Genomic DNA, 15,561 nt, shown 5'->3' on the forward strand with positions numbered 1-15,561 from the left:
AGTACCAACACAGATATTATACCAATCTATATTGGCCAGTTGTTGATATAATGCATAATAATCACCTCTAACAAATTGAAAACGTTCAGAAAACTTATTTATTTTACACCTTTAGGTAAAAACACAATGATTTCAATCGGATAATGAAAAATGTCAGGATAGACCATGCACTGATTGTTTTTTCTTGACATAGAAGAAGCATTTGTGATAACAAGATCAAGAGCAGAAACTGAAGGTTCAACACATAGGTTAGTATTTTCCAAAAAAACAGACAATTGCTGAAACTTCAATTTGGAGTAATAATGTATTCCTGGAAGCTGTTCATTATTTAACCAATCAACTTTAGATATATTGAAATCTCCAAGAATCAGTATATCATTTTCCAAAGGATTTAACCTACTAGAAATATGGTTCAAATAATTTTCAAAATTCACAGGGGAAAAAGTTGGTTGAAAATAAACACACGATATTAAAAGATTCTTTCCAGTATTACATTTTAATTCAATCCACACATATTCACTTATAAGTTCAAGATCAGGCCTGCGATTCACCATAAAGTTTTTCTTTATTGCTATCAAAGATCCACCACCTCTTTGACATGACTCTTCACTATATAGTCTGTCGGCTCTAAAACATGTATAGGTATCTGGGAAATAATCGTAGTCTCTATGAATATCGGATAACCATGTTTCTGTTACTGCAATTATACCATATTCACAATCAGAAATTGAAGAGAAAAAATCACTACTTTTAGTTCTAAGTCCACGGACATTTTGATACCAAATTTTAAGGTTTAGGTTCATCATGCTTAGTAGGAGAATTATGATTAGTAACTTCGCCATAATTCCGCAATCTACCATAGAAAGGACCTATGAGAACACCTGTAGGCCACACTTTAGGATCATTAATTCGGAAAAAGTCTAATTCATTCACCTCTATATGAAAGGAAGAATAAGAATTATGTTTAGTCTTCCATCTGGTACAAACCACTTCTTTCACATTGAGTTCCTTAACAATTCCTTCAACTTCTTCACTAGTAACTAACGGGTTAAGTCTTGTTACAAACAGTGCTTTCCTTCTTGATTTAGATACCAGGTTTGAATTACCTGAGCCACAGCCAACGGTGAGTTTCCTTGGTTCTCTCCGAGAATCTGAAATCGGCAAATTGTTAGCTCTCAGAGCTTCAAATAATAATAATAATAATAATAATAATAATAAAAATCTTTAAGTTTTACGTCCCACGGTATGCCTGTTAGTCTAAAGGAAACGGTGATGATGAGAAATGAATGAAATGGTGGAATGAAGAAAATAGGAAGAAACGGGAGAACCCCGAGAAAACCCACGCACACGGTGTTTGTCCATCACCAAGTTCACTTGGCGATGAACGCAAATGAATTTGCCACGCATTATAATGGATAACAGAGTAAATCTAGAAAAAAAGATTTAAAGCATTTTTTCTTTCTTTTCTATTTTAGGTTTATCTGAACCCATGTTGATTTCTTCACCAATTCATGGTCGGCGTCACGGAGAAGAAACTGACGCCATGGCAAGTCTTCTTGATGTAGTACCAACCATACTGGACTGGTTTGGAATTCCTTTTCCTAAATACCATATTCAGCATCGTGATGAACCAGTTACTTTTACAGGGAAATCGTTACTACCACTGTTGGAACACGGTATGAGTTATGAAGACATTATATCTACAGAAAGTAGTTATTAGAAGTTACGTTTTTACTGTTGGCAAAGCGTTTTATTTCTATGGATGTCCAGAAGAGACGCGTTAAATTCATTCCGACGTGGATTTTTAAATTAGTATGAAAGGTTGACAGCCTGAATAGGCTATCTGTATTTTGACAACTATGATGAAGTTGAAGATTGAAGTTGATCATAATATAGAGAATGTTACACGTAATGGAGCCGTGTTCTCGGTTTCTGTATACATGGCAGACAAATTGTCTTCTGTTTTTTCACTTCAACTCTCCAATTTTTAATACTTTTTGAAGTTTGAACCCACAGGGTAAAGCTAGGCACCCTGCCTTTGCCCTACATCATTAATGACTTCACTGCCTACGTAGATGAGTAGCCTAGAAACTGTCTTTTAGTTGAACACTCAGATTAGAACCCGCAAGAAATTTTCTGGAAACAAGGAAACTTGAAACAAGGTGCTATGGTACAGTCCATTTGTTCTGAGTGGCTGAGTACTGACTTCAGGAGTGATAGAATGTATGGCTATTCAGGAAATGAACAGGATAGCATAATAGTTAACTCATTGCCACACTAAGCCAAAGACATGGGTTCCATTTTCGTTCCAATCGAGCATTTTTCTCTTCATATGTAATATAGAATCCAGCCCTCAAAAAAATGAAAAAATGAAATGAAATCTTTGAGTTTTACGTCCCATGGTTATGCCGACTAGGCTAAAGGAAACGGTGATGATGATGAAATGGTGGATTGAAGAAAGTGGGATGAAACGGGAGAACCCCGAGGAAACTTACGCACACGGTGTTTGTCCACCTCAAAGTTCACTTGGCGGAAGCTGGGATTGAAGCCGGGACACCATGCACCAGAGGTGAACGCTCTACCACTGTGCCTACGCGGCCTTCAGCCCTCAAAGGCTTATTTCTTTGTTTTTTGTAGTTTAGCGTCTCTTTTCAACACCGAGACTTTGTTAATAACGGATCTATATTTTAAGGTGGAATCTGAACTAGTGTAATGCATTCAAATTTTTTTATACTCTGTCATCGAACCCAGGACCACGTGCTCCAAAGGTGCACGCACTAGCCGCTAGACCAACTGTGAGAACGGCTATCAGAGATATTCTGTAATGTATACACCGCTGGGTTGTCCAAGTACAACAGGAGGTGTAATACAGTCCATGTGTTTTGAGTAGTAGAATATATAGCTGTTTAGGTAACGGACTGGATAGCAAAGTGGTTATAGCATTGGCACGAGTCGCGCATTTTTCTACTCTGTGTATGTCAGGTGAATGACATGTTTAGAACAAAGTAAGAAAACGTGTTATTTCAATACCGATTGCGTATGAACTTGGCTAACTGGCTTTTAATCAGAATATATAGTAAAAGTTATACTTACCTTTACTTAGAGTAGCTTACTATTATTAATTGCATAGATATTCACCTCTTCCTAGAAAAAAAAAGTTATAATATCTATGCCTTTCATATATTTTTCTCCCTTATTCCTCATTTTTTCTTTTTTGTTATTTTCTAATATTATACTTTTTCCTATGCTTCCATGTAGCTGAGAGGGTAGCGTGCTTGATTGTGATACACATAATTCGATTCCTGGTGGATAAACATATTTCTTTTCTTGCTCAGAATCGTGAAAAGATTTGAGGGCTACCTTTAAACCAAATAGTAGCGAAATACAAGAAATTTGGTAATAGTTGTGATAGGAGCAGATGTCCTCACTAAACACTACCTAAGAAGTAATCTGTCCGGATAGAGCACTTCATGGGTATAGTGCATTGTAATTTTCATTAGGCTTTGATGGAAGAAGTTTAATTTCCATTTGTTCCTCAGTAGCACAGAGACGAATAATATTAATAATAATAATATTTTTTAATTGGTATTAGGAAATTACAGACTAATAGTCAATTTACAATACCCAAGAATGGTACATAAATAATAAAACAATCATGTATACAGTAGTATTAAAAAAAGCATAGAAAAGTGGCATAATAATACTTATTAAATAAAACATAACTAAAATACTACTAATACTATTACTACTACTACTACTACTACTACTACTAATAATAATAATAATACAGTGAAACCTCTGAATAACGGACACCAATGGGACACGAATTTTTGTCCGTTACTGAGAGGTGTCCGTTATAGAGAGGTTACAGAAATTTAATTTCTCACAACGCAGTAATATACAGTATGCAGTAATATACAGTAAATACATTATGCATCAGCGTAAATACGTAAAATTCAATATGAAAATACTCTAATCGGTACGCATTTGAATAACTGGGAGGAATGAAGGAGAAATTTATTTATGTTAAATGTTAATTAGGGATAATTAATTAGGGTAAGTGTTTTTCATTTATTTCAAATTCTCAGAACCTTCTCAAAAGATGTGTTAGGAAGGAACCCACTGACTGGCTGAACTCTTTTGTTTAGCGAAAAATGCATGTTTTTTCCTCTACAAAGGTAATAAATCTCATTAGCAAGTGTCCTCTGAGGATCTTCAATACGGTTGCGGAAGAAACATGTATGTGTATGTATGTTTATGTACTGGCGTTGCATCTTCGTCAGCGGAATGGATGAAAAGGCAAGTTATTAGGAGTGCATATGTTTATTGAACCCATCCCTAATCCCAAAGAATATCCTCGTAGAGAAAGTGAAAAAGGAAGCCGGGAAAACTCTAACTCAGACTTGTTCCAGTATCATAAGTAAAAGAAAAACGTTGATTTTCCAAAAAAGTAAGAGAGGAAACATTGCTCGTTGAAAATGTTATTGTAAAACAAACAATGTTTGTTTTGTTATCTATGCAATTGTCGAGAAAGATGCAAGCCCAGAGGAAAAAGGACTAAATTTGTTAGGGAAGGGAAGATCTTCCGCATAAAATTCTTGGCCATACGACTGACCCTGCATGAGTATTATTGCTTAGTAAAGGTTTTCTAAAATTTCTACCAGAAAGCAGTTTGTTGGGGGCAGAAAAAAGAATTTCAAGTTCAGCTTGAAGCTGTTCTATTTGGTGGTCCATCAGGTCCAGACTCATGATAGATACACTTGTGGGGAAAAGACTTTTCTGTCTACTGTAATATATCGGAGAACCGAGAATAATTTCTGTCCGTTATGAAGAGATTATTGAAACTTTTAGGGCAAGAAAGGACTGTCCGCGTCCGTATCTGAGAGTGTCCGTACAAGGGAGGGTTTTGTTACGTAGGAGAACATATATTTTTGTCGGGACAAAAAATTCTGTCCGTATTATAGAGGTGTCCGTTAAGAGAGGTTTCACTGTAATAATAAATTGTTGTCTTTCCTGTGATATTTAATGCAAATAATGGAAACAAGCTGATATTGTGACAATTTCATCACAATATCATCTTGTTTCCATTATTTGCATTAAATATTACAGGAAAAACAACAATTGAAGGCAACTTGGTAGTGAATCAAAATAAAAATACCAGCGACAGGATAGTGAAACAAAAATATTTGAGAATACATCAAGCTAAAAAAAAAAAAAAAAATGTAACTAGGTGGAATCTAATTTTTCTTCGAGTTTTCGCTCTTCGCAAAAGGTAATAACTAAGAGTTATCGGGTAAACAAATAAAAACAAAGACGTACTCAGGTAAATATTTTATTTTACGCGTTATTACATATTACAAAATGATAATGTTACGCATTTTATTTTATTATTAGAGATTGTAATGAATCGGTAATATGTGCTAATTTGTATATTATTTCAAAGATCACTCATATCCGAAGTGCCATGTCATGTCTACTTAGTTGAGGTATAGGTAGATAATTTAGGTGTGTTTTAGTTCTCCTTCAAGTACAAATGAAAATGGCTGAAGTTGCATATAGTTGTATCTTTATTTATTTATTTATTTATTTATTTATTCGCTTACTCTCTTACATATTTACTTTTTCTAATTCCCTTTCTTTCTTTCTTTCCTTATTCACTCACTCTACTACTTTCTTTCTTGCTTACTTAATACTTTTCTTTCTTAATTTTGTTACTTTCTTTCGTACTTTTCTTACTCCCTTTCTTCACATACATACATTGATACGTCAGATAGTACTTAATTATTGTCAGTTTAATTAATCTTTTGCAGAACCTTCTACTGGTTATGATACTGTTTACGCAAGTCATAATCTGCATGAAGTAACAATGTATTATCCAATGCGTTCTATCCGAACGAAGAGATACAAACTGATACATAATTTGAACTTCAGGATGCCCTTTCCAATTGATCAGGACTTTTATTTGTCGCCATCATTTCAGGTAGTGTAGAATAAATTTAGAGTTTTTTCTCCAGTATTTCATATTTAGAGATATGTAAATAAATAATAATGAATGAGAGTTTATAAATAAATTGTGATTTAAATAAATAAATACGAAAACAAGCTTTCGATTAATCTAAGTTACTGTGTTTTCAAAATATAACATCTGAAAAGAATAGAAATATGATTCAAAACAATTTAGAATGAACGAAAACAAAAATAATTTAATTTAAAAACGTGTAAAAAATTCATGTTACGTATAAAACTTTTGTAATTGGACGAAATATTTTCATAAAATAAGTTGGGTAAATAACTGAGATTTAACGATATCATACTCAGGCAATACGTGGGGGATAGTAGTAAGTTTCTAGTCTAAGAGGAAAGGGTACTTTTACAGGAAATGTAAAATAATGGTTTCACAAAAGTTTGTGTTTCTGTCTGATGAAGAGGACGTTAGGTCCTTGAAACTGTAACACATTGTAAGTATAGTTTTTAATATATTTCATTCTGCTCTGGTCAGAACTGTGTTTTATTTGTTACGCTACTTATCCAGAGCCATGGAGTTTGTTCATTACAAAAATTATATAGGTTTATTTATAATTTTAAATATATATTATATCAGTTGGGCAAATTGTGTTTATTTTTTCAGGACTTACTAAATAGAACTCGGAAAGGTGAACCATTACATTGGTATAAAACCTTATCCTCATATTACAACAGAGACGAATGGGAATTGTTCGACCTTAAGTATGATCCCGAGGAAAGATATAACGTTGCCAAGAAACAAACATATAAAGTAAGTTATTTGCCTTTTTCCCTTTCTTTTTTTCTTCTGCTTCGTCTATTTTAAACAAATAAATGTCGCATTCCATAAGGGCTGGACAGCGGCGGCTCGTATCTATGTTTACGAGTTCGTGCTACATCCATTGGAAATGATGCCTGCTATTTATGTGGTTTCTTTTTAAACTTAACACGAAAAGTTTTATTTATAATCAATGTCCTGGTAATTCTTTTGTGCCAACCACATTTACTTTTCAATGTCGCTTATTTCATTTGTTCCTGGAGAAAGGAGAATAGAAGTTGTACTATTTTTTGTTCAAGTTAGTTGATAGTAAACTTAGATTCCAGCATGTGAGAAATATATATATATATATATATATATATATATATATATATATATATATATATATATATATATATATATATATATATATATCTTGCGTTGTGTATCCAATATCAAACGCTAAGCAAACTCAACGTAATGTGATTGCTCTTCAACAGGCGCAGTGTATAACTCAACAGATGGCAGGATAGCTACAAACATAAAGAAATGATAGAAGTTCAAAGAAAAGTATTTTCATGAAACAGTATTAAGTTACTTGCTGTTATAGGTTTATTTAACATGATAAGAATCCTATTTTGCAAATTTTCAGTTTTCTGTAAACATAAGATAATGGATACACACAAGGAGGCAGAATACACACTTTCTGCTATACTTTCTTACAGAAATATTATAAAGTGCTGTTTTAGAATTTTCAGATGATGTATGAGGTGATCGTATTGTTTAGAGTTGCCTCAATAGCCACATTTGACCATGTTTCTTATTGATGTGTTGCAATGTAGAACTAAGCGCATCAGGCAAAAAATTACCCCCCTTTCTAGAACTAACATTGATTTGATCGTTTATAGATAGTGTTTTACTAATAACACGTGACTAAATGACCCACCACTGCTGGAGTCGATTGTATAGAAATAGCTTGTCAAATTTAGGAAAAGCAAAAGATGTGATGAATGACTACAAGCGATCGTTGTGTTTGGTTGTATTCATGGGCACACAGTAAATTAAGTTGCACGACTTGTTGGTATATCAAAACGGACTTCCAATGTGTCTAACATGCATACGAACGCAAAATGGCATAAAACTGTGGTTGCAAAAGGGTCCTAATCTAGAATGATCGCCAATTTTTACGGGTGGTCAAGGAAAATAGTTTTCAAACATGACAGGAATTGCTGGAGTCCGTGAATGTTGGTCCGTCCCAACCTTTCCGAAAGAATAACGCGAAGGAAAGTTTTGGAATCTAGTACAACGAAAGACCTACCCACTGCGCCGCATAAAACCCTAGACCTTCGATGGACTCGTAAACGCAGACACTGAACTAGAGGATTAGAAATGAGTGCACCAAAAGCCCAAAGAATAATTTCATCCGCATTGTGCGCAGAGTGTGGTTCGGGCTAAAGGAGGTTTTGTGATGGTGCTTTTCATATTTTGACTTTTCATATTCACTCATGCATAAATATGAAAAGGAATCAGCATTATTATTTGGATATTGTCAGTGACCAGGTGTTCCCATTTCTCTAAAATCTTCATGATGAATATGGACTGGATAGACACTTTTATCTTTGAAGGTGACAACAGTCGCGTTTATAAGTCTCAAAGCATTTGTACATGATTTGAGGAACATTTAGGCATCTTGTCTCACCTGGTCTGACGTTCACTATTCCCAAATTAAAAAATAAAAACTATTTGGAGTACCGAATGAAGTACAGAAATAGGCATCCCGTATAAGTACTCAACTTCAATTCGATATTTATTATTTACTTAGCGACTCCTGCTTTTGCCCGCTCTTTCTTATATATATTTATTGTAATACAAGTAACATTCAAGTGTGAATTAATTACATTTGTGTATATGTTTCAGGATGTTTTAAGGGATTTACAACGAAGACTCGTAGTTTGGCAAAATGTTACCTATGATCCATGGATTTGTGCACCTCATGGCGTCCTAGAAAATATTGGGTCCTTTAAACGAGAGCCGCAGTGTCTAGCGTTGGACAACCATTTATGACACGATTCCAGCAATAAATTTCCTTGTTATGGTTGCAGTAGGACGTAAAATTACATGTCAACAGCATTTGACGAAGTATGTCGTCCGACTTGCCTATAATACTTGCTTTTTTATATAAAGAATGGGAAAAACACTATATATAAGAATAATATTTTATATAAATATCGTAAATGTTAATTTTGCGTATTTGTGATTATACATTTTTTTATTTTAAAATTGTTTATGTATAGTGTATATATATATATATATATTTTTTTTAAGAAAAAGAAAGAACTTAAAAACTCACTGAAATTTCATTCAATTAAGAAAAATGTTATTGTACATAATTTTGAACTGAAATATTATATTTCGTTTTCTAGTTTATTATTTTCTTTTTCTTAGTGATCCTTTTGGCATGTTGCACATTTATTGAGCAACTGAATTTGCTTCAGTGAATTCATAACATTAGTCTGTCTTCTTTATTACTGATATTACCACCTGATTAATTAGCAAAACTTATAAATGTATATTGCAGTTTTAAAAGTGTTTAATTACACTTTAACTAGTACTAACATAACTCATGTTAAATGACAAAGTGACATCTCCAGTTTACCTTATAAGTGTTCAATGTGAGCCTCGTTTGTCACACTACACACATCTAACTTGTAGCCTAGTTTCTCCCATATTTCAGTCAGCATGTCTGGATTGATGGCATCAAGAGCTTCTCGAATTCTGTCCTTCAACTCGGGTGAGTTAGGAGGCAGTGGGGGCACATAGATTTGGTCCTTTACAAAACCCCAAGGAGGAAAAAAAAAAAAAAAATCACATTTTGTGAGATCCGGTGATCCTGAGGCCACTGGAGGTAAGCCCTGTTATGGGGACCAAGCCAACCAATCCAGCAGTCAGTTTACCTCCTAACCGAGGGTAGACCTTTCTAAAATAAATAAATAAATAAATAAATGATGTACTGGGTTATTGTATTCCCATTTCTTTTCCACAATGATATTCTCCAATAATTTCATCTGCGTATGGGTTCAAGTTTGCTAATAGAATTTTGAGAGGATTTTATAGGATGTTGACATAAGAAAGATGCCTCTTTAATTATTACAATCAGTTGTGTGGTCTTTCTTGTGAATTAGAACAATGATTGATTTCTTCCATTTTTGTGGAAATTTCTCCTTGTTCCAGATAAGAAGAATGAGTTTGTGTATTTTGTTCCACACCAGCTAAAAATAATAGCCGAAATTTTGTCTACACCTAAAAATTTGTGTTTATTTAATTTCTTTATAGCCGTTTCTATTTCTGTTCCGTTTGGCTCTAGAATACACGGTTCTGCTGTGTGCATTTCCCTTTCTACAGTAGTTTTTGGCTGCTTGTGTAGTACATTGTCAAAGATATCTTTCCACCTATTCAAGCTGCTATCTGTATTGGTGAGAATCGTTTCGTTGGCTTTCTTTAATATATAAGCGTGAGGTTGACAATTTTTCTTAAATTCGCTGGTGCCCTTATACATGTTCCGAATCTTTTTGTTTTTACTATTATCTTCAAGTTCATTAATTTTAGCTTTCTAAAAATCGTGTTTCTTTGTTCTACAAGTTTTGGAAGTTTTCCATCTGATGTCAACGAAATTTTATGTAATTATGTCGTTTTGAAGAGCAAAATAAGCACGATTTAGTCCAAATGAATCGAGCCTGACAGCCTAAGGTAGGTGCAAACCCAATTGAGTAATTCAATCAATTCAACAGTACAGCTTTTAACTCAAAGAGCCCTGTAGAGAGAGAGAGAGAGAAAGCAAAGTGCACGATTTGAGCTCAAATGAAACAGTGATGTCTGGGAGCCCTACTGAGCCCGAGATAAGCGCAAGCTCACCTGAGCCTGAAATGAGCGCGAGATCAACTGAGCCCAAGGCGAGCGCGAGCTCAACTGAGTTGAAAATAAGTGCGAGTCCAATTGAGGATTTCAGTCAATGCAATAGTATTTTTTTTAAACTCAAATGCTCTCTCTGTCTACATTACAGTCTAAGGCTGGCGAGCTCGCTTTCTGTAGTGTTTATAGGTTCAAAACTTGCTGGAACTTGGAAGTACATAGTTTTATGCTGTAATTAGAAAATGGTATACGACACAATAAGGATAAACCTATATCCATACATAAAAAATAAGAAAACAAACTCATTACGATTAGGTGAGAACTAAAGTTAAAAAAAAAAAAATGTAACATTCCAATTTTGTTACTTGATCATTTCATCCAAATCCGAAAAGCTGGCAAGCTCGCTTTCTGTACGTGTTTGTAGTTTCAGAACTTGCTGGGAGTACATAGCCTTATCCTTTAATTAGAAAAAAGGTATACGACAAATAAGGATAAGGCTAGACATATTCAATCTTTCGCTGATTATACTTCTCCTACTGTTGCTCGTAAGACATGAGATAAAACATTCTTAAAAGGCGAATTATAGCTGATATATGGAGTTATGACTTAGTGAAAATCTGTTAGTACTAAATGCAGATAAAACTAGATATTTGACAATCTTACCTACTTCTATTAGACAGCCAACGAATAAATCACTAAAATTGCATAATTTTGAAAAATATTACAAGATGTCAACGTAAAAATCTTGTTACAGAATATTTAGGAATAAACACTGATAAACATTTAAAAGTGGAGTTACCATATTCAATATCATACTAAAGTTTTTTAAAAATTGTTATACAAATGTGCTCAACTGAGAAGTGTTGCTAATTTTGAAATACTGCGTATGGTGTACCATGCTCTTGTACACAGCATATTAAATTACGCCATATTGAGTTGAAGGTGCTCCCTACTCCAAGCACTTAAAACCAATAATTGTACAGCAAAATAATATTTTGAGAATATGTCTTAAGAAACGCCTAGGTGAAAGAGTAAATATAGAAATTCTATCTAAACAATTGTCAGTTTTATCTATAAATAAATTGTACATGAAATATGTTTTAATTTACTGAGAAATAATACATAAATGAATGGCAAGTAATTGATCATGTATATGCAACTAGAAGTGTGCCGTAAGACTTCTAGTTGAATATTGTAAGGATCCCCACATCAGGACAAGAGCACTTGTCAACACAACACGTGCTATTGATTATAAACAGAAGAGCAGAAGAAAAGCCGACACGAAAGGCACCGAGGATCGCCGAAAGAAGACGGACCTCACGGAAGGAGCCGAAGAGGACAGATAAAGGGAAGACCACCGAGGGACTCAGCATCAGTCATCCAACTGATCAAATCACCTACACCCCCCTGAGGTTGCACTGGACTAGGGATACACCTATCCTTACCCGAGGTCGCACTGGTCTAGGGGTCCCTCCTACAACCAAGCCTCGCGAAGCTGCCTTGAGCTGAGGGGGCTATCCTTCAAAACTCACCAGAACCGGCAGGTGCCTTGGAGACTGTCTTGAGACAAGGGGCACCGTGCAAAACACCTATTTCCTCTTATCTGGATAATAACAAGAGAGAGACTATTTTTACTCTTTGTAATCAAAGACATTTTGTATTTAACAAATTTTATAATAAATTGGTGAAGGGGATAAATCTCGGTCCATTATTGACTCTACCAAAGTCATTACATGGTGATAGGCACCGGAGTTTGTACGGGACGTTCTTTTTATTAACTTTTTAACAGGCACAAGGTCAGTATCAAAATTTATCTAAGTTTTGCTATCAAAATTCAACTAAAATTTATATAAAGTCCCTCCCTCCCTTTTTTTCTCTTACTTTCCTTAAGTGCGATTTATGCCGGAAACTAGATCAGGTAAACAAACATACAGATCAGGAGAGAATAACACAATAACAGAGGGTGCATCTAATATATCCTTTAACATGCCACATTTAACGAAGTGTGCGGGACACGTGCACGAGGACCCGGATAGGTTTTTCATGCTATTCGACCATATGGCAACCATGCAGTCATGGTCACCGGCCAAGAAGAAGGAAATTCTACCAATATATTTACAAGACACGCCACTAGATCTCGTGTTACAGCTTAAAAATCAAAATCAATTTGATAGGATGTCCTATGACAATCTAAGCTAGTAGCATTATGTAGGCCAAACGTCCCATCGTATAAAGCAGAACAGGAATTGTTTGAGGTTTAACGGGGAATGGACGAGCCAATAGAATCATACTTTTTACGTAAGCTTCGAGTTTGCAACGGTAGAAGCTCTACAGACTAAATTAAACACTTTGGAAGCCGCCAATGACCTTCTAAGAAAAAAGAGCATGCAGAGCTATCACAAAAATTACACGTTATACGGCCAGAATCATATATCTAACTCGCAGAATATATCCTATGGTTTACCCACCGAGTCAAAGTCAATATACCCTGAACAACAGTTATATCACCATACCTATCCTGTACAAACGCAACCTGTTACACAACCAATGAACAGCTATGTACCTACATATCAACAACAAATTAATCCTTCCATGGTGATTTCTCAACCTAATCATCAAGAATTTCAAACCCCAAGTCAAGAACCCAAGACCGTTCCCCACCAAGAGCAAAATCCTCCACAAAGTGACCTCTCTACCTTGGACAATAAAATGGCAGAATTGTCGCTGGTGATAGCCCAGACGAATTACAAAACCCATCCGAGGAATAGGAACCAGGGAACCAGAAGGAGAAATAATAAGAGTAACGGGAAGAACAATCAACAAGCTCCTCCCATGGAAGATCAAATATTGGCGTGCGCAATATGCCGGAAGCGGAGGCATGGTGCATCTATTTGCTACAAGCGTAAAAAAAAACGCATAAGGCAGTCCCTTGACAAGGGGGCCGGCAGTCACCATCACACGGAACGGGAAGACCTAAGAGAAACTGGCGAAAACTACGAAATTCCTGTAATAAAAGAACAAACAGAACAATTGGCAGAAAGAAGGGAAAATATTGCATTAGAGGACGAAAATAACAGGTCGCATTTTACAATTAAAACTAAATTGGGCCCTCAGAATGCGATAATTGGCACAGGAAGTACGGTTTCCCTCTAGTCAGCTCAGGCCGTTCCCCCCGGGACAAGTCTAATTCCATTTCAGACAATAATAAAAGGAATTTCAGGCAATAACATTCATTTGAACCAAATAGCATTAATAAAATTTAAAATAGGTCAAACAACATTCACTCATTATTTTAGAGTAATTGACAAGACAATGCCAATAATTATAGGAATCGACTTTTTCCAACGTTCGCATTCCATCATCGATTTAAACAAGAATACAATCTCATTTTTTAAACGACCGAGGAAACCGCAGCTAGCACCTCAAACCACAGAAAATGCATTGTCAGCTTTTACGACTCAGATAGTAACGCAGACAGACCACAATTGTTTATACGTGACTAAGCAAATAACCTTACCTCCACGTCCTCGTACATATGTACAAGTAGCAGGAAAGAAAATATAACTGACAGAAAATATGTATATGTATCACTTCTTCCTGGATTACGCGAGAAGTATAGGTTAAATGCCCTCGATCAAAAGATAGAAACAAGGAAAATGATGATTCTAATTTCAAATTCAAATGGCAAAAGCGTAACTATAAAAAGGGATACGCCAGTGACGGCTCTTGAGGAAGGGCACAACATTTCTTTTAAATTTCTCTTAATTTCTTTTGTGACCCCGATGTAATCTCTAGAAACCCGGAAGTTGCCAAGAAACGGCTTCGTTCGTGCCTTGAGACATTTGTCGAAAACAAGTGGATTTCTGGAATGTGTGCTGATCGTGTAGAGAGGGAATTCGCAATTTCATGTTCGGATCCTAGGTTTCTGGAAGAGATGAGAAATTACTCACGGACAATCCGACTTGATACATTCTGGAAGAATGTTACTGCATGTAGTGGAACCGAACTGATGCCATTCCTTAAGAAGATATTCGTACTTTCACACGGGAATGCTGCTGTAGAACGAGGATTTTCAATAAATAAAGAATGCCTAATTGAAAATCACTCTCAAGAGTCACTCGTGGCACAGAGATTGATTTGGGAAGCAGTAGAAAAAGCTAGAGATGTTGAGAAGCTTGAAATTACTAAGGAAATGATCCATGACGTGAGAAATGCCCGAACAAGATATCACGAAAGGCTTCAGCAGAAGAAAATGGAGGACAAGGAACGTGAGAAAACTAGGATGGCGAAGAAACTAAGAAGGGAATAAGTGAAGATTATGGAAGAAAAGAAGAGGAAAGTACTTGCCGACGCTAAGGAAGTAGCACAGTTGCTCGAAGACCAGATTCGCACATTACAAAAGTAAAACTTGTACATTAGTATTAAGTTTGTTTTCTTTCTTCATTATTGCTGTTATAAACTTTAGTGTGCTTTGGGTTAAGTTTGTGGAAATGTGAAGAGATGAAGTTTCTTAATGACATATAGTGAATTGCCTAATAAACGTTCCAAGCGTGACAATGCAACATAGTGAAGTACTGAATAAGTATTTGTGACCAAAGAATTGTTTAAATCTAAAACTTTTCAGAAAAAAACTATGTGCATTAAATCAAAGGACATCAAGGAAACTGTTGAAAGAAACAAAACAGGTAAGTTGTTTATTTCATTCATAGTTAAACATTTTCACAGCAATTTCTTATTTTATTATTGTGATGACACTCAATTGTGTATAATTTCCAATATTGTATAGTTAAAATATACAGATGGTGATCAGAAAAATGGAAACACCTGAACAAAATTGCAACTTACCAGATTAATATGGTGTCGGGCCACCTTTCGCCTTCAGAACAGCCTTG

At 35.3% G+C, this 15,561-nt stretch overlaps 1 protein-coding gene across 8 annotated transcripts in view; it reads left to right on the top strand.

The window, feature by feature from the left end:
- The window catches only part of Sgsh (N-sulfoglucosamine sulfohydrolase), a 31,168-nt gene extending 21,981 nt beyond the window's left edge, over nt 1-9,187 (top strand). For 7 of the 8 annotated variants that reach the window (XM_081731589.1, XM_081731593.1, XM_081731591.1 and 4 more), the window contains exons 7-10: nt 1,476-1,676; nt 5,811-5,980; nt 6,629-6,775; nt 8,678-9,187. In XM_081731589.1, coding sequence (XP_081587715.1) covers nt 1,476-1,676; nt 5,811-5,980; nt 6,629-6,775; nt 8,678-8,824 — 665 coding nt within the window. In that variant the 3' untranslated portion in view covers nt 8,825-9,187. The remainder of the gene's footprint in view (nt 1-1,475; nt 1,677-5,810; nt 5,981-6,628; nt 6,776-8,677) is intronic. The other variant, XM_081731590.1, reaches the window with a different exon arrangement.
- The last annotated feature ends 6,374 nt before the right edge of the window (nt 9,188-15,561 follow it).

This window comes from Thermobia domestica, chromosome 11 (genome assembly GCF_964235325.1).
Source record: "Thermobia domestica chromosome 11, izTheDome1.hap1.1, whole genome shotgun sequence".
NCBI lineage: Eukaryota > Metazoa > Arthropoda > Insecta > Zygentoma > Lepismatidae > Thermobia > Thermobia domestica.